The sequence below is a fragment of the Enhydra lutris genome, unplaced genomic scaffold (genome assembly GCF_002288905.1).
Source record: "Enhydra lutris kenyoni isolate GAN:26980312 unplaced genomic scaffold, ASM228890v2 scaffoldscaffold150, whole genome shotgun sequence".
Lineage (NCBI taxonomy): Eukaryota > Metazoa > Chordata > Mammalia > Carnivora > Mustelidae > Enhydra > Enhydra lutris.
The window spans coordinates 188,498-207,955 of NW_019154234.1; the positions used below are offsets into that span (position 1 = coordinate 188,498).

General features: G+C 43.5%; 1 protein-coding gene and 1 pseudogene across 3 annotated transcripts; one reads left to right on the forward strand and one right to left on the reverse strand.

Annotated features, from left to right (window-relative positions):
- Positions 1-285: 285 nt before the first annotated feature.
- On the reverse strand, positions 286-3,112 carry LOC111140074 (G1 to S phase transition 2). Of its 3 annotated transcripts, none has more exons than XM_022492461.1 (2): positions 2,348-3,112; positions 286-2,251 (listed from the first exon to the last, which is right to left on the reverse strand). In XM_022492461.1, exons 1-2 carry the CDS (start codon positions 2,594-2,596, stop codon positions 713-715), a joined length of 1,788 nt encoding a protein of 595 aa, XP_022348169.1. In that variant the 5' UTR covers positions 2,597-3,112; the 3' UTR covers positions 286-712. The 3 variants fall into 3 exon arrangements, with proteins under 3 accessions (XP_022348169.1, XP_022348171.1, XP_022348168.1); XM_022492463.1 differs by having other exon boundaries at positions 286-2,010; positions 2,296-3,112; XM_022492460.1 differs by having other exon boundaries at positions 286-2,607; positions 2,715-2,734.
- Positions 3,113-16,258: 13,146 nt separating this feature from the next.
- Positions 16,259-18,532, forward strand: LOC111140075 (annotated as a pseudogene).
- Positions 18,533-19,458: the final 926 nt, after the last annotated feature.

A 19,458-nucleotide genomic window follows, 5' to 3' on the forward strand; every position in this document is an offset into this window, starting at 1 on the left:
ATCACAAGTGGGGAAACAGAAGAGCTCCTTTATTGATTCAAATTGGAGAGAGAAAACAAAGTTCACTGGGAAGAGCCCTCAAATAGATTCGTTTTCCAAATGAAAAATCTTTTAATACAAACCTGTGCATTGTTTGTAAAGGCGCATTTAAAACAGTGAGTGGAGGACAGTTTTTAAAAGCCCAAGTAACAAGATGTGTTCAATGACCTGAGAAAGTAAAAAAGCTAATTGAAAACTATTATGTACAAATTTTTAAAAATATTCAAAAGCATTTCAGATACCAAGAAGAGTTTCAAATGGAATATTTTATTGACATGTTAGTTGTCTTTTTAACATGTACACACACACTGACACACTCTGATTGATCTGCGTGGAACAAGGGTTGTCTAAATATCCTAAGGGAAAATGAAAAATTAAAAAATATATTAATTTTTCATTGTTATAGACAATTACACCCACATCACTTACAAAGCTATCACGGGTTCTGTCCAAGGAAGCAAAATGGCATAGAAGGAGGAAAGTTGTGGGTCAATTCAAAAGCGACATAACTGAGATCTCAACATGAGAAAGCTGACAAAACACGGATTTTTGCTGTGAATTTTCTCTTTGCAAAAGATGAAGAAAAGTCTGTCAGTGGGCAGTAAATAAGAGAAAGTGGTGAACTTTTGTAGTCAATTCTCACAGTATTGTGCAGGGGCATCAAGAAAACTGCTTAGTCCTTCTCTGGGACCAGTTTCAGAACTTTTCCAATCGCAATGGTCTTACCCTCATCTCTTAAAGTAAAACGACCCATCTGAGGAAAATCTTTGAATGTTTCAAGGCAGATAGTCCCTGCTGTCCTTAAACGGGCAATGCACACTTGATCTTGTTTCACGAAGCGGGGCCGTGTCTTACTTTTCTCTCCTGACTTTTTGTCTACCAAGGAGATTAAGGCTGTTATCTCAACTTCCTCAATACAAGTATGAATGTGCAGCACCGCATTATAGCCTGGGCAGATGATGGACTTGTGCTCAATAATCACTATCTGAACGTCAAAGGTACGTCCAGAATGGCACAGATTATTAGGGTCACAAAGTATGAATCCTGGAAGAATCTCTTCTTCTTCAATTCCCTTCAGTCTGATTTTAAGATTTTCACCTGGGGCTACATAATCAGTTTCAGCATCATCAGAAAGAATTCCAAGAACTTCCACATTGTGCTTGTTTGGCATCATCACAAGCTGCTGGCCCTTAAAAATGGATCCTGATTCCAGCTTTCCCAGGACCACGGTGCCCATATCCTTGTACTTATCCACAATTGGCAGTCTAATTGGTCCATCAATTGATCTGTTGAAGTTTGGCATATTATCCAAATACGGAATAAATGGTAATCCAGTGTACCAAGGGCAAAAATCTGATTGCTCTTTAATATTTGCCCCTGTCAGCCCAGAGCAGGGCATAAAGTGAATGTCCTTTTTGGGACTAAAGCCAACTTTTTTCAAAAAGGGCACCAGTTTTTCTTTACATTCTTCATATCTCTCGCTGCTCCAATTAACTGTGGGATCATCCATCTTATTAATAAGCACTACTAAATGTTTTACCCCTGCTGTTTTTGCCAACATCGCATGTTCTCTTGTCTGTCCACCTTTCTCAAATCCAGTTTCAAATTCTCCTTTCCTGGCAGAGATTACTAGTACAGCCAGATCAGCTTGAGAAGCACCACCAATCATATTTGGGACAAAACTCTTGTGGCCAGGAGCATCTAAAATGGTGAAATGTTTCTTTTCTGTTTCGAAATAGGCACGACCCACTTCTACTGTTTTACCCTTGTCTCGTTCTTCCTGATTTGTATCTAAGGCCCAGGACAAATACCAAGTTTCTCTGTTTTTTTCTTTAGCTTCTCTCTCATATTTCTCAAGTGTCCTTTTGTCAACCATTCCTGTCAAAAACATTATTTGTCCTCCAATGGTTGACTTGCCAGCATCTACATGCCCAATGAACACCACATTTACGTGCTCTTTTTTAGGAGCACCTGAGGGCACGAACACAGATTTAGATTTTCTCATTTCCTCTTTCTCCATTATTTCCTGGCCACTTTCTTCTGGGGGCCCTGAATCTCCCAAGGAACTACCCCCTGGCTCAGCTTCACTTACTTCTTTATTGTGCTCCCATGACTCTTCTAGGATCATCTCCACCTCTCCATTTTCTACAACAGGTTCTGAAAGTTCCATGGTAACGGCTGAATTGGAACCTTCATGCAACACTAACTGTTCCTCTTTGGAATGTTCCACAGGTGCCCCCCGTCCCAGCTTTTTACCTTGAAGGTCGCCCGCGCCGGTGCAGGTTTCATCGATGTTGGTGATGTCGGCCGTGGGGGTTTGCAGCTGGGCCGGGCCCCGCAGAAAGGACGGCACGAACTCCGCGGCGTGTACGTTAGGCACGAAGGGTTTGGCATTGACGTTGAGCTGACGGCTGAAGGCCGAGCTGAGATGCTCCTGCTGGGCCTCGGCAAGCGCCGAGGAGGCTCGGTCTCCGCTCGGGGCCGAACCCGGGGCTTCCATGTCCACCTGGTCCCAGCAGTCGGGCGCGGAGTCGCTGCTGCTGCTGCCCGGATCCATGGTCTGAGGACCTGATGGGTGGCGGGGAGGGAGCGGGGTTAACACGCCAGAAAGGGCGGGCTACGCCGCCAAGGGGTAAGGCTGCAAGAGCGAAGTGCCAAGGGGAAGCGACGCGAACCTTAGCGGCAGCGCAGTGGCAGCTAAGTCCCCCAACACTGCATTCGCAACTGCGGCAGCAGCAGCAGATATGGCGGATCAACCCTCTCCTCTTCTGTGTGAGCGGATCTCCTCCCCCAAACCCCAACCACTTCCGACTCCTCCACCGCCGACCCAACGCGGGGCGTGGATTGACCCCTCGCTGCCATCCGTACGCTCGGCCTCCTTAGTTCTCAGCCATGGGCTAAGTCCAAAAGTAGGATTTGTAAAACGAAATTTTCCATTCATTTTTGTTCACACGATCTGGGAGAGCAATTTGACGCTGTAATGATTAAACCTAGACTGGCACACCTGATTTACAATTCTACTCGAAGATCCAAGTAAAAACGGAAATTGCTATTGAACAAATGGAGGCAGGAGATGGGTTAACTAGCCAGAAACCCAGCAACCAAAGGAAGACATTAGTGACTAGAGAGGCACTCATGAAATACATGAAGATGTAGCTGAACCTAGGAAATGCGACATAAGATCACTCATTAATTTGAATCCCGGAGGCTTTTTGATTTTTCCTTTTTCCAGAGGGGCCCTCCCGCCACCTGCCCCGTAACCCTGTAACTCTTGCTGATGGCTTCTGTGGTGTAAGGATGGGGTTTTAACTCGTTTTCATGTTAAGCACTGTGGCTGTGTGTGTGGAAGGAATGCCAAAGGAAAACCTAGGCCTAGTGAAGCTGCCCAACTTACAGCTTTTGTGCAGGTGCTTGAACAATGGCTACCCCTAAAATGCTGTGTTGGATCACACAGGCAAGCACTGGACTCAGATCACTTGTATTCTAACCAACTGTATCCTGCCCCACTCACCAACAGCCCCCCCCCCCAGTACACCCTGGATCCACAGACTTTCTTGCCCCATTCTGGAGGCTTGGAACCCTGCTCACTGCTGCTATTGCTGGTACTGGATTTGTCCAAGAACAAATAAGTGTCATGTTGGAACCTTCCTCAGTTAGTGGTAATGACATGGGGCTGTGGATGTCAGCCTAATTAAACTGATTAAGACCCCTGAGATGAACAAAGTCCATAGACACTAATCAATAGAATCTCACCCTCAGTGAGAGTTTATAAGATTTGAGCCAAAGCCTGTAAATTATCTTAATTTAGATAAAACTGAAATAGAAAAAAAAAGATCTTGGGAAAATACAATTCGCAAAGTACAAGATAAGGTCATAAAGTTGGATATTAAATAAATCCAACGGGTCAAAATACTTCACAAACTGGTGACTGATTTATAACTTAGCAATTTTGTTCTCCAGAGTTTAGGATTAGAAAAAATGTTCTGTGTCTAACAGACCTGGACACTTCATGGTTTGGGTCTAGGGCTGCCACTATGTTACTAGTTCTGTGCTGTTCCCAAGCCATCAGATATCAAACCCCTTTATTCTTTTCCCCTCTGGTAATGGTTTAATTATTTGTTGTCACATAAAGAGAGTGTACATGTCTATTCACAATGAATAGGAAGAACTGAGAGGTTGAATGTGCAGAGAGACCCTTGGACAATACTCCACACATGTGCTGGAGCCTTTCTTGGGCATTCTGTAGACCTTGGATAGACTTAATAAAATGTCTCTAAGAGAACTTATCAAGCAAGGTTTAGGCAGTTGTGCTCACATAAGATTAGTACTAGCAAGGAAGCAGCACAGACCTGGGATGTTTGATTCACCTGGGTCAATTGAATTGATCATGAGAATGTTAACCTGACTACTATTTATTAATATCTCTGTTAGAGAACAGAGGATTTTTCCCTTCTAAAACCTTAAAGAAAAAATGAGAAATAGTGACAGGATGTCCTCACAAGCCATCATCCTTGGGGCTCAGGGCAGGGGCAGGTCCACCCAAGAGATAGAAACATTAACAATGTTTACAATGATAACAGGGATAATAAAATTAGAAAATAAAATACTCATTTGACTTACTGCATTTTTACATAAGTAGTCTCAGTACTGTCAACGCCAATATGATTAGAGAAGGTATCCACCTTTTTCCAAAAGGTATCCACGTTCTCATCGGGCACATTACAATTAAACTGCATCTATTTGGTGATAACTCACTTTGTTGAGTGTTTATAGTAGCAGGTCATATTTCAATTATTTTCTATGGGTTCTCTCATTTCGTTTTCCCTACCATTCTGTGAAGAAGGTAATCTTAAATCACTCTCTTTTACAGATAAGAAATGGATGTTTAGAGAGTCTGAGTGAATTATCCAAGGTTACATAGCTAGTAAATAGTGGACTTGGTGTTCAAACATGGACAAAAAGATTCTAAGGCCATACTGGCTTGTAGCATCTATTATATAACAAGAAAGGAATTGGGAGATTTGGTGAGTATAAATCACAAATGGAGGAAGCGGACAAAGTCTTATATTATCTTCAGAGAATGGAAATATGGATGAATTTAAGAGAGAAAGAATAATTCCATTGAGTTCTTTTATGAGGAATTATGTTTTCTTCCTGAAGTAAGAGATAACTGTGTGGAGATTCTGAGGGAAGATTGCAATAAGAAAAACGAGGAATGGGGGAAGATATAGAACAAACTTTTGGGGTATAGGAAGGTGGCTGACTTAGGAGTTGTAAAATTATTTTTTAAGAATTCCAATTAAACAAAACCATAATACATAAATACATAAACAAAAACATAATCCAGTACTCTGGGTTTGGAAATTCCCTTTTTTCTCCAACATACACCTAGCATCATCAAGCAGCCTAGAGCACAAGCCGAGTTCTAAGTTTCATCCAGGATTGAGGAATAGTAGTATTAGATGGGCTAAAAAGAGAGCAGGAAAATATCAAGGCACTAGTGAACACAGGGTTCAGAAGACTGTGTTGGATGCCTTATATTGGTTCTCTCAGGATATCTTTGAGGTCTGTTCATAAACTTGTCTCTCTATTTTAAAGCTTAAGTCTCCATTTTCTAGAGTTTTTACTCCTAAGGTTGCTAATGCTTTTACTGCTGTCAATCTGATGCACACAGATCAGATTTACTTTAAAGCCACTTTAAATGTAGAGAGATGTGGAGTAAGGCAGGCTTGATTTGGAGCCATGGATCCAGTTGAAGAAGTATCTTCACTGAGATAACAACTCTGGTAGACTTTCCTGTTTTTAGGTAGGCAACTAATACACACTATGCCTAAGCCAACAGTTGCACTGAAAATATACTGATTTTTCCCACTCCTCAATGGTGGCAGCAGTGACAGTTCCCCTTAGGGGCCAATTCTGACGTATGTAATCATCTTGAGAGGCCATGAATACACTTACATTTCCAGGCCCTATAAGGACAATATTTAAAAGCCTCTAACTCTCCAATTAATCTCTTGCTATTAACAGAGTTTTCTATTAACAGCAACCAAAAATTACTAGTAGAAGTGACAAAAAAGCTGGGTTCAAATTCAGGGTCTAGCATTTCAAAATATTTCCTTTGTTAAGTTTCTTTAACCACTCTGTGCCTCAGTTTCCTTAGATAAGTGAAGATAAATCCATACTCAAACGTACACCCTGGGGTAGAGGTGCAAGGATACATGGCAGGTACAAGAAACACAGAGGCTGAAGTTACAAGATAATTCAGCAGCTTCATTACTGCTCAGACCGCTACTATAGTAAAGTACATGACAGCAACATCAGTCATGGCTGAAATGCCTGAAAGCTAAGCCTCGGAGTATGCATAGAGAAAATAGCCTCATTTGAGTTTAAACTGGGGAAAATGTATCTCCATTCTAACGCAGTCTCTATGGCCTACACTGTCCACACCACACACACTGGGAAGTTATTCATCCAACGGTCCATATATTAGGTGAGAACAGAACTACAAAACTAAAGCCAATGAGGCAATCTCGTTATTTTCAGAAAAATTTGCACACAATTATGGGGAATAAGAAGAACATTGAACCTTCACCATTGATGATTGTAAACAAGAACCAAAACCAGCTACAGTAACATTCAAGGAGGCATACAAATAATAATTATGTGACATCATGGAAATATTAATGCTAGGTGGTTATCAAGTATTTTATATATATATATATATATACACATATATACAAAATAAAATGTACACAAATAAACATGTCCACCTTAAATTTACATAAAGTACTGTATCATTTACACATAAATAAGAAAAAAATATTGAAAAGAAACAAATATTAAAATAAAATTTGGGGAATCAATATCCACTAGAATTGAATTCCCTGATAGCCAGTTGCCGGAGTAGTCCTTCCAGAAAGTAGTCAAGTGTGGGTTAAAAGGAGAAAAAAGGATCCCTATATGTTAACACAATAGCCAACCAACTCCCGCATATAATCCGGTGATCCGTGTAAAAATATCACTGCCATCCCTAAGAGTACTGGGGTAAGGTCAGCGTGTTGTCAAATTCTCCCTCATTTGATCCAACATTTCTCACCTAGCAGCTTGTCTTCAAAAAAGTTTGCACATCCGGACATTGTATGATTTATAATGTTCTAACAATCTTTTGTGGAACCCATTTCATGTCGATACAGGAGAGCTAGCTCTTAGCCTCATGTTAGAAATCAGAAAATTGAAGTTTGAGGAAACGGAGGCTGGTCACCAAAGGGTCTTTGACACGACCCAGGTCGAACACTTGGCCTTCAACTTGCACAGTCATAACTGGAAAAACCACTGAGATGAAGAAGCAGAATAAAGACACTTGTTGATCTGCTGACAAACTACTCCCATAGGAGTGCTGGGACTGTGATAAGGAGGGGCTCTGTTAGGGAAAGAGGCAGCTGGGCTCTGCAAGTTTCTGGGAAGTAGAGCGATAGCAGATGATGGCACAGGTGAGCACAGAGAAAACAGTGTGAGTGAGACTCAATGGTCATGTGAGGAAATGAATTTTGGAAGCCAAAAGAAAATCAAACCCATGAGTTGAGGTCACTTGCCTCCCACCGCACCCCCATTAATGTAGAAAGATCCAACGAGGGAGTGAGTGTTAAATCTTCTGATCCCAGTGCAGTACTACTTGAATAACACTGAAGAGGGCAAAGGGGTAATGTCAGTTTCAAACATTTGTTGGAGGGGAGGCCACAGCAATATATTGTTATGACAGAACAACCAAGTATGCTATCAATACACCTCACTCAGTTCTTTGACATACTTTCAGCACACATTTACTAAGCGCCTGCTGAGAGCTCGCGCCTGTGCCGGCAGACTGAGATTGAGTCTGCGTCACTTAGGCACAAACTGAGTGAGTGTCAGTAAGAATCATAACTAAGATGGACCTAACTAAGCACATGAACTGCGATTAAATATCGAGACCACAGCGACTCTAAAGAGACACAGACCTCACAGTCACCATTACTAAATGCTAGGAAATAAATTCATTGTTTTGAAATTGGGTGAGCAGAGGCAAATGATGAAACAATTGTCCCGTGTTTGGCATATGAACCGTAACATTGGTTCCCAAAGAGTGGATGAGGGAAGTTGCTCATCAGAGAAGTCTATCTCATACATAAAGAAGGGTAGATAGAATTAAAATATCTCCATTTTAAGCCTCAAGGGACACCAGCGCCCCATGCTGGCATTATCAAAAGAGGGGCAGCCATGCAGTATGTGCCTCCTGAGAGAATAATGCAACACTGCCTCTGAGACTTTCTTGCCAAAATAGGAAGACTGGATGAGAAGAGGACCCCGGCTCTAATTCCCTGTCACAAATGGCAGAATTCCTTTCTTTCTGACGGCTGGACTAACATTCCCCCTGCTCACATGTCCTTCCTGTCAAGAAACCGAATCTTCCACAGAAGACTCCTACATGTGGCCCATCCACTTCCGTGGGCAGAACTGGGTCACGGGGCCACCACCGTTGGATGCAGAGGAGGCTGGAAATACCATCACCTGGCAAAGGAGAATGGGATAGCAATCAATGACTGCACTGGAGAAATCCAGAGTCCCACCCTGGGATCGGACATGATCCTTTTTTTTTTTTTTTTTTTAAACAAAATCAGTTTTTCTTACAATTGGGCGTTGGTAGGAAAGGCTGTTGGATCAGAGATCAATAAATCCAGTGAGAAGGAGAGGCAGGGCTCCTAGGATCAAAAACACAGTCAAGGGTAAGGACTGAATATGCACTGAAGGGGGTAAACTCACAAAGATTGAGCCACATACCGTTTCCAGGCACTTTCATAACTGCCACCTTCTTCCGTGCTTCCAACCGTTCTATAACACAGGTAGCCGGCATTAATCTCCTTGTTATGCATGAGGGACCACAGACTCCTAGAGAAGGGGCGAGGTGGCTTGTTCAGGGTTCTGATTAGTGCCTCTAAGGCACATTATTTTCCCTCTACCCGGGTCCATGGTCCCACCTCTGACTTACTACATTTACCGTGGGAAAGAGAAATGGGGGAAGGGAAAGGGGTCCGTTCTTTCCTCAGCACAGTACAAGACATAGTGCATGTCAGGAAGGGGACGCACTTTCAATTCTGGCCACTTCTCTGATGACGGGAGATGGTGGCACAAATGGGGCTGACAGGGTAGACACCTGATCCTGCCTGATATGGGCTGAACTGCGTGCCCGCAAGGTTCCTATATTAAAACTTTAACCCCCAGTACCTCAGAATATGACTGTACTTGTAGATTGGACTTTTGAATACGTGACGCTCAGGTTGAAATGAAGCTGTGAGGGTGGTCCCCACTCCCATCTGACTGGTGTCCTCATGAGAAGAGGAGATTAGGACACACGGGAAGAAACCAGGGGTGTGTGAACCCAGACAGACGGCATGTGAAGAGGCAGCAAGACGGTGTCCATGTGCAAGCCAAGAAGAGAGGCTCCAGGGGAAACCAACCCTATGGGGACCTTGATCTTGGCCTTCCTACCTCTGGAACTGTAAGAAAATAAACCTTTGTTCTTAAAGCCACCCAGTGGGGGACATTTTGTTATGGCAGCTCTTGTAAACAAATACACTGCCCCACACTATCCCTGCTGCCCATGCTGCACAGCCTGATCCAGCGTGACATGTGGGATCACACGAGCTCAGCCATGCACTGACACAAGAAGACTTCAAGGCCCAGCACACCACCATGGAAAGTGGCTTAGAGACTCAGCAATCTTCCCATACTCGGAGGTAGCCGCCACCCTGGTCGTGTTGCCAGTACGTCCGACCATAGTTACAAAGAATGCCTCTGCTGTGCAGTTGGTCCCACGTGCCTCTGTCGTGACATCAGAGGCCTGACGATGTCCTGCCAGAACATCAGAGGAAGTTCCCAGAAGACCTTTCTGATGCCCTATACTCCACTTCATGCCAGTAATAGGTTGCCACTCACATAGGCAAAGAGTTGTTCTTCTTTACGTTGACTTTACACCCCTACCGTGTTTTACCCCAAGCCAGAAGGGTCTGACTCGGTTCTCCTCCGTCCTTAGTGTCCATCCTTAAAGGACTGTGTTTCCTGACATGAGAATCCTGCCAAACTGAATGCTCTGGTCTCTAGTTAGGTAGATGCATGTGACTCAACGCCATTTGTAGACTGACGAGTTCTTGGTGTGTGAGTCCGTTTTGAAGAGTACCGGCAAGAGGGAGATTCCCATTATTAAAACAACTCAGGATCTAGTCTTTGGACTAGATATTTAATATTTAATATTCCATTAAATTTCAATCCGTGTTTTCATATGTCATGAATCCTGCAGACTCGCCTGTTGTTGTTTCGCCTGTTCCGCCTGTTGTTGACATGTGACATTCCCTCTTTCCTCTGAAAACTTACTGTAGACTTACTCAGCTCTTCGTAGAAAATCCAGGCACTGAAGGTAAGAAGCATACCTGCTCACAGTAGATACTGTAGGTGAGTAAGAGCAAGGACACAGGAGGATGCCCCGTCATTATTAATTCTACTACTTATTCTGCTCATAGTTCCGTGCTTGCCCATTAGTTATAAAATCTGTCTTGCAATAGATGAAGCAAACCCTTCAGATACCCAAATGAGAAAGGAGAAGTGCTGTGGTGGCTGAGTGCTGTCTCTGTCGATTATATTGGATGTATATCAGAAAAGAGTCCCCTAATCTGAGAGAAACGGTGAATAGGTTGTGTCCACCAACACTGACCCTGGGGGCAAAAATGGTTTCGGTTTGTTTGTTTGTTCGTTTGCTTTTCTTTCCACAGGAGATGGCCGGGTTTCTTTGATGAGAGTTAGAAGAGAGAGTATAATTTCTCTGCTCTGATCTTGAAGTAATTCACCTACTAAGAACAGAAACTTCACCATCAGGGGTCTGAGAATCCGGTGTAGGTAATTTCTTATCTCACTTAATTTAATCTTGAATAGAAAATAAAGGGTCCGTGATGAAAAAGCCTTTCAATTCTCTTCTGTCTCACAGAATGGAGAACACCCCACTCACTCATTTACTGAAACCACACATCTACTACTGGGAGACTTGTTGGGGAAGGGGAAACCTTACTTGATCATGGCCTAAACTCACGCCTAAAATATCCGAGGTCTGGCCGACAAGGCACGCAGTGAATTGTGCACATGCCTACAGTGGGATCCCAAAGGTTGGTTCCAAATTTTTCTTGCCAACTGAAAGGAAAATGGAAACCTTGTATTTCTAACTTGACCAGTGTCTTTAGGCTACATGCTACAAGACGGTTAAGCTTGCAAACATCATGCTAAGCAAAACAACCCAGACACAAAAGGACATGTCCCTTAGGATTTGACGGATGGTTCAATGTCTAAAAAGGAGGCAAAATCATAGAGACTGAAGGTAGAGTAGAGGATACCAGGGACTAGGTGGGAAGAGTAGAGGGGGAGTCATTGTTCAACGTGCACAGCGTTTCTGTTCGCAGTAGTAAACGGTTTGGCAAGAGTGGTCATAGTTGCACAAGATTGTGAACCTAATTAATGCCCCTGAATTGTACACTTCAAACGATTACAGTGACCGTTTCACACCCTATATATGTTTTTGCCACAATAAGAACATTTTAGGGCTTTTGATCAGGAGGCAGAAGTGTCTCCCGAGGGCCAGAGGCAGCCTTCCAGAAGGGGTACCTAAGTCTGTCTCTGGATAATGATGGCAGAGCCCAGGCAGAGTGTCCAGTACCCAGCAAGGGCTGCATAGGTATTAGCTGCTGCTGAAATCATCGTCTGCCCTGCTCCTTCTACGCACAAGTTGTGTCTCTGCGATCCCATGGACAAACCTGTGTGCCTGTCAGCCTTCTGCTTGCCCTTTCCCTGAAGTTTTCCCCCTCCCTTCTGCCGGTTCTGGTATGCTGTTACCCTCAAATGTGGAATGCATGATGTCAGTGATTGTAGTTTTTAGTTTTCCATTTTTCAGTGTATCCATTTGATTTAGAAATTCTAGTGTCCTGATGAAACCTCAAGTTTGTCATCCATATTCTTGAACATATTAATCATAATTATTTCACGGTCCGTGTCCGATAAGTATGCTATTGGGGTATTCTGGGGGATGTTTATCTCTTCCTCTTTCTCTTCATCTGGGTTTTGATGAGTCTGGTGGTTTAATTAAGTGCCAGGCATTGTTTACGGAAAAGCTTAGTGCTCCTGGAGGATGCGTCTCCCTCCGTAGAAGTTTCACCTTCTCCCTGGCAGGCCTCCAGGGTAGGGGCCATGACATCAATCCAGCCAGGGGCTGAGCTGACTCAAGGGTGCTCCGGGCTTTATAAGGCTTGCACCACCTCAGGTTTCCCCCCTCCCGGATGGTAGGTAGCCCTTCAGGGGTCCCCACTGACAGTCTGGGGTGTTTTCTGGGGGCCCTCTTTCCGGTGAGTTCTGCAGGCACGCCTCTTTTTACTTCCCTACACCCTGGGACTGCTGAGAAATCTGTTGAGACTTTGAACAGCTGTCTGCTCAGCTTCCTAGTCTCAGGTCCCATGCAGCTTAGGTATGGAGGAATGCCTCCAGGGAGAAAACCACCCAGTGCAGGTCTCAGGTCTGCCCGCCTTTCTTCTTCCTAAGGCCTCGACTTCTCAAATACTGACTGCTTTGTAAGTCGGACTCTGAGTTTTGTTCCCTAGCCCCATGAGTTTTCTGAGGAGCTGCTGTCTTCTCTCACCTGGTGGGTGCTTTGTCTATAGAATGATGCCCTGTCACTCAGGGCACTGTGGCCTTCAGCACCCTGAGGGGAGAAAAGTAGCACAGGATTGCTGCATTCCCCTGCAGAGCTTCTCTGTTCTCCAGATTTCCTCTACCTGGATGTGCTGGGCAGAGAAGTTCTCTGATGCCTTCAAGCAATGTTGGCTATCTTCCCCCTTTATCCAGACTTTTGTTTTTCTCTGTGAGATAATAGGACTGAAACATGCTCTTTCATCACAACCATAGGTGCAAGTAGAAATGACCCCTACATGAATTTTACGTCTGCTTTTTTTTTTTTAGTCTAAAATAAATACACAAATCCTGCTCTGAAATATGTTCCAAAGGAATATTAATTTCAGGAGCTTGTCCTACCAGGTATTAGTAGAATGCTGAGGTTTGAAACACACATTTTGACAAAGCAACAGCTACAAAATCATCAAGGAAAAATGTGTGACCTAACAATTTTTTTTCTGCAATCAAATCTGTCATTCAAGTATAAAAGCAATAGGCAAAAAATTGGAAGCACGTGCTAAGTCAGGGACATTTATTCTAAGGACTCTGCTTTAATGAATTTGGTATCGTACGAACTCAGTCAATAACGATAGAAAACCTGAGGCAAACAGACTGCTACTGAGAGCCAAATGTCCATAAGACTAACAAATCAAGTGAAAGAGCTGTAAATAAAGCTAACATTTTTTAAGGCAAACATAGAGGCATGGAAAGAGGGAGAAGGGTATTCTACCCGGATCTTTGATCATAGCTAGACATTAGTAAAGAAGGTCCAAAGGACAGATTAGGAACATTGCATAGAGCTGTACTTAGAAAAATACCGACAAGAATGTTGGTGTGTGGGGATGATAGCGGAGACTCACTTCTTTCTGCTTCTGCTCTCTAAATTCAAATGATTTCCTTGGAAATATTTCAACAAATTATCACGAAAAGAGTGTAACGGGTGGAAAGGAAAACATGTTCTACCTAAGGACCTAAGGATTTGAATATCTATGCTATGGTGAATTCCCTGGCCTTTGTCTTCTTTTTTAAAAAGATCGTGCTTATTCATTTGAGACAGAGAGATACAGAGAAAGAGAGAGAGAGAGAGGGAGAGAGAACATGCACAAGGGGAGAGGTAGAAGGAGAGGGAGAAGCAGACGCCCCGCTGAGCTGGGAGCCCAAGGCAGGGCTCCATCCCAGGACCCAGAGATCATGACCCGAGGCCAAAACAGATGCTTAACCATGTGAGCCACCCCTGTGCCCCTACCACTATCTAGAATTAAATCGAGTTTCAGCGATGGGCATCAAAGAAACGCCAACACTCCTAGAAAAACACAGGAAGAAAGGAGAAAGAGAGAAAGTACACAGACACAGCAAAAACAAACAAACAAACAAACAAACAAAAAAACAAAACCAACAAAGAAAAAAAAAACCAGGGTCTGCTTTCAATGGGTGAACATCAGGAAAAATGGAAGCTCAACTGTGACATAAAGGAGAGATGGACACACAAGAGAAGTACCAAGGGAACTAACCGCAGCATTTGCAAGAACTAGGCCTGGCCTGCAGGGCAGGTGCATCCACTCTGCCCCTCCAAATGAAGGAAACAGCAGGATCCACCTTCCCAAAGCAGCAACTATAGCTGATTCTCAGAGGCCTGACCCACCTGTGCACTTCTCAAGACTACCACAGTTTTGCCTCACCACCTGCACAGGTGACTCCAGTAGGCTTCATGTCTCCTAGGTGTCCCTTCAATGGCAGAAGGGGATCCAAGACCAGTGTCTCTCTCTACTCCAGCCAACAGAAAGGTTCCAGCTGGATATGGTTGCTCACGTCATGCTGCCCAGCAAAACATCCTGGCCAGGCGCCTGCAGTCCCTCCACTCATTGGCAGAAAGCAACCGGGCCTGACATTCGTACCAGAAGGCGATCTAGTTTTGGGGTGCCTCACACTCCACCCAGTGGTGGAGAAATACCCAGGCCTGCAGCTCCTAGCCCTCCCACCAGCAGGAGCAGGTGTCATGGTAGATGACCCCCTCCCCTGGGTGTACTGGCAGATATAGAGTAGGAAGGCCAGTGGTACTGGGTGACTGAAACACAGGCCAGGCGAGAATGCTCTGCATCCTTTAGGCCCTGAATCCCACACCCCCACCTAATGACATCCCACGGCCCATGGAAGCATTTTCTGCTACCACAAGCATGTCTGGCAGTCACCCATCAGAAAATCAGGTGGACTCAGAACAACGTGGCTCAGGAGTGCTTTGCAAAAGCGCATGAAATGAAGTGACAATGGAACTGCGTCCCCCCAAAGTAGGCCAGAACAGGCAAGCCGAACCTTAAAACAGGGCAACTTACTATGAAAGGATCAAGAGTCTTTTCATAGACTATCCAAACTGTGCAGGTCAGGATAAAAAATTGTTCTTCAGACGTAGAGCCAGGGAAGTCAAAACTTAAACGAGAAAAGGCAAATCCCGACAACAACAGAGATGAATCAGATGTTAGGACTCGCTTGCAAAGATTTTAAAGTAGCCAATATAAAATTCCTTGAAGGAGTAATTATGGATTACTATGAAATTACAAAAAGATAGCAAAGCTCTGCCAAGTTACAGAAGTAATATGAAGCATGCCAAATGGAAATTAAATATTTAAAAATATCATAAAGAAAATAAAAAACTGCTGGCTGGGATCCATTGTCGACTGTAGATGACAGAAGATGAAATCAGTGAACTTGAGGCCAGATCAGACTATGCTGTTGTTCAGGAATTAAAATGTTCTTAAGGAAAACGGTACAACAAGCAAACAAACATGGACAGAGTTTGGGAGCTGCGGGATGAAAGCCAATGGGCTAACATTTGAATCATCTGAGTTCCAGAAAGAACAAACAGTCGAAGCAATATAGATCCTATTCAGATATGACACAGCAGCTAGAGTGATCAGACAGGGAAGATAAACAACTATGATAAATATGTTCAGATTTCCAATGGGATAAGTAGACAACATGCAATAATAGATAGGTAATGGAGGTAGGTAGGTGGAAACCATGAAAGAGAATAAAAAGCGAATGCCAGAATTCATACTACGGCAAGAGCTGTGAAAAATGTCTTTGATGGGGTCCTCAGGAGTTGTGACCTGCCCAAGTAAAGAATCAGTGACCTTGAAGAATGGCCAACAAGGACTTCCCAACGTGATCTGCAAATAAGAAAAAAAAAAAAAAAACATGAAAAAATGCAGAGTAGAACCTCCAAAAACTGTGGAACCATTTCAAAATACATGACATAGACATAATTGGAATGCCAGAAGTGGAAGTAAGGGGAAAAGGAGCAGAAAAGATCTTTGAAAAATGATGACTGTGAAATATCCAAATTACTGATGGGCACTGAATCAGATACCCAGAAAGCCCACAGGACAGCAAGCTACCTCGTGGCCTATAAATGTGAATAAAAGAAAAGATAACTAAGAAATCTGGAAGAAAGCCAGACCAAGACACACACGCACACACGCAGACGCACATGCATATGCGCATACCAAGAACACCAAGAGCGAAACCCATAGAGGACCAAGAGGAAAATTACAGTGAAGACGTGTGAGTGACCATGCAAGCAAAAGAGAATTAGGGGACATTTTTCGTGTGCCAAAAGAAAAAATAATTCACCAACCTAGCATCTTTACATATCTGGTTAAAACTATTCGGTAAAGAAGAGTAAATAAAGACTTCTTCTCTCAGACAAAGAAAAATGAAGGGAACTGTCACCATGAGACCTATCCTGCAAAAAATGGAGAGATTTTATTCAGGAAGAAGAGAAATGATGGAGGTCAGAAATTTGGATTTACATAAGAAAGGGAGTGCCTCAGGGAAGAAGCACAGGAAGGCAAACAAAGTTAATTTTTCTTAATAGATCAAAAAGTAACCTGTTTATTTATGTTTTTTTTTAATTTATTTATTTGAGAGAGAAGAGAGAGAGAGACAGAGTTCGCGCGAGAGAGCAGGAACAGTGAGGAGAGGGAGAAGCAGACTCCCCACTGAGCAGGGAGTCAGATGCAAGGAGATGCGATGCAATGTGGGACTGGACCCCAGGACTCCGGGATCATGACCTGAGCCAAAGGCAGATGCTTAACCAAGTGAGCCACCCAGGCACCCAAAAAGTAACTTGTTTAAATAGTAAAATTTATCTTATTCTTGATAAATGCCAAACAAACGTTTCAATAATGAGAGTCATAACGTAGCCGGTGAGTATAGCACAGGAGTAAGTGAAAAGAATGGCAGTCGTGGGAAAATGGGCAGAAATAGTGAAAGTTACCTGCTCGGTTCGTCAAGAGTGTCATTTGAAGGTGCCCTTCCATTAGTTTGAAGTGAAATGCAACCGCTAAGGAAAGATCTAAAATGTTTGTAAGCACCTATAATTGACACACTAAGAAGTGAACGAAAAAACTGCCTTTATGTAAAATGCTCAATTAAAACCAGAGAAAGCAGGAAAGTAAGCCTCTTGTAATGAGTAGAAAATAGCTACAGGCATGGTTGATATCAGTGCAAGTATTTCAGAATCCACTTTAAATGGGAATGGTCTCTAAATAGCAACCAAAAGTCGCAGCGAATTTCACAACTGCAGCAGTATATATAACGTCTGCGAGCCCCTACTTTCAGTACAGTGACTCCGATAGGCTTAAGTAAAGGGATGGAGAAAGACACACCGTGCTAACAGTAAGCTAAAGAACTTCGGAGTGTTGATACAAATGTCAAACTGTCAGGGGCATAAAACTCACAGAAATCGACAGAACTGTCACAGCCACGGGAAGCCTAGGAAGATACTAAGAGTACTAAAGATGAGGTCGTACCCTGCATGGGATCTGGGAACACAAAAACATTAGAGAAAAGCTGAGAGAGTCTGAATAAAGTATAGTCTTCGGTTAATGATAACATCTCAATATCACTGTGTTACAATGTGCCACATTACCATAAAATGATAATAATAGAGGAAATGTGATTGTGGGGGTATGGGAGAACTGTCTTACTCTACTCTCTTCATGCTAATTCTGTAAGCCTCAAACTGTTTCAAAATGTAAGCTTTACTTTCAAAAAGCACATTGCTACTCTGTTGCCGGAGTTGCAGTTATCTCGAGGCTCGCCGGATAGTCAGTTTTTTTTTTTTTTTTTTTAAAGTATACTCAACCCTACTCCTGCAACAAGGCTGTGGGCCAGCAGCATCCGAACAGCTGACATGTGGATGGATGACTTTAAAGAGCTCTACCACCATCACAGCCCCCCGCCCCTGTGGAGCCCTTTGGGGATGTAACAGAGAGGAGGCAGCTCCATGCAAAACTCCGGTGGAAGGGTTTCAGGTGTTCTTGGAGAACATGTACCCAGAATCGCACGGGCCTGACCACAAGCCTACCTTCTTTGGGATGTTCTGGAACAAACGACTGAAAGGTTACTGCTTTGACTCTTACCCTCCCAGTGAAAACCAAATCGTGGGACACCGGGTCCTTTTGTACCTGTCATGGAATGCGTCAGCAGCAGTTTTCCAAGTACGTGTCCCAGAACGAAGTACGCTATTGCACCCACCAGCCACAGCCCGCGTAGCTGTGGACGCAGGAACGGGTGTTCTCAACCTGCACGTCTGCCAGGAAACTGCCACAGAGAATCAGAAGTTCATCTTGCGGGGGATGGCTCTTTATTTCACGTACACTCCAATAAATGCGTTCAGGCTGAGAGGAAGGCATCACCCTTACGGGACTGCATGGATAGGGAACATCAGAAAGGGCTTTTCAAGGGACACATGAAATAAAGTGTCACTGAACCAAGGCCCCCATGGAAGGAGCGGGAAGGCCCCCGGACTCTGTGCCCGACAGAAACTTAGCTGAGCACAGCGACAGACCCACCCGAAGCCTGGCTGCTCCTCTTTTATAAGGAAGTCGTTTTGCAGTCTGTGAAAGTCATGTTGGATTTAATAAGCTTTATACTGATTTTGAAAACTTCAAAATTGCTCCCAAGTACCCTATTTTCAAAGGGTAGTCATAAAATATTAACTCTTGGCATTCAGAGAATTAAAACCTTTTGGTATTTTTCTTTTTCTATTTTTTTTTTTTAAGATTTCATTCATGTACTTGAGAGGGAGAGCGAGAGCAAGGCATAAAAGAGCAGGAACAGAGGGCAGAGGGGAAGAGAGAGAGAGAGAAGCAGACTCCCCACTGAGCAGGGAGCCTGACGCAGGACTCAACCCCAGGATCCCGGTATCATGACCTTAACCAAAGGCAGACACTTAACTGACTGAGCCACCCAGGTGCTCCAGTACTTTTCTATCAAGACAAAAAAAGTCAGTCTGGTCCAGTGTCATCCAAAGCCATTGTTTCCTTGTTGATGCTGTGTTTCAATGCTGTCTACGTGGTGTTTTTTTAAAGTCCTCTACTGTGATTGTAACTTATCAATTATTTCTTTTGTGTTTGTCATTAATTGTTTTATATATTTGGGTGCTCCCATGTTGGGTGCATGAACATTTACAGTTGTTAGGTCTCCTTGTTGTTTTGTCTCCTTTATTTTGATAAAGTAACCTTCTTCATCTCTTGTTAGCATCTTTGGTCTAAAATCTAGTTTGTCTGATGTAAGTATGGCTACTCCAGCTTTCTTTTGTTGTCCGTTAATGTGATAGATGGTTCTCTATGCCCCCACTTTCTTTTTTGTGGGGGGACTTGTAGTGTACACTGATGAATTAAT

Excerpts from the sequence above, each read along its gene's own strand:
- LOC111140074 (XM_022492460.1), bottom strand. The coding sequence starts at position 2,596 with ATGGATCCGGGCAGCAGCAGCAGCGACTCCGCGCCCGACTGCTGGGAC.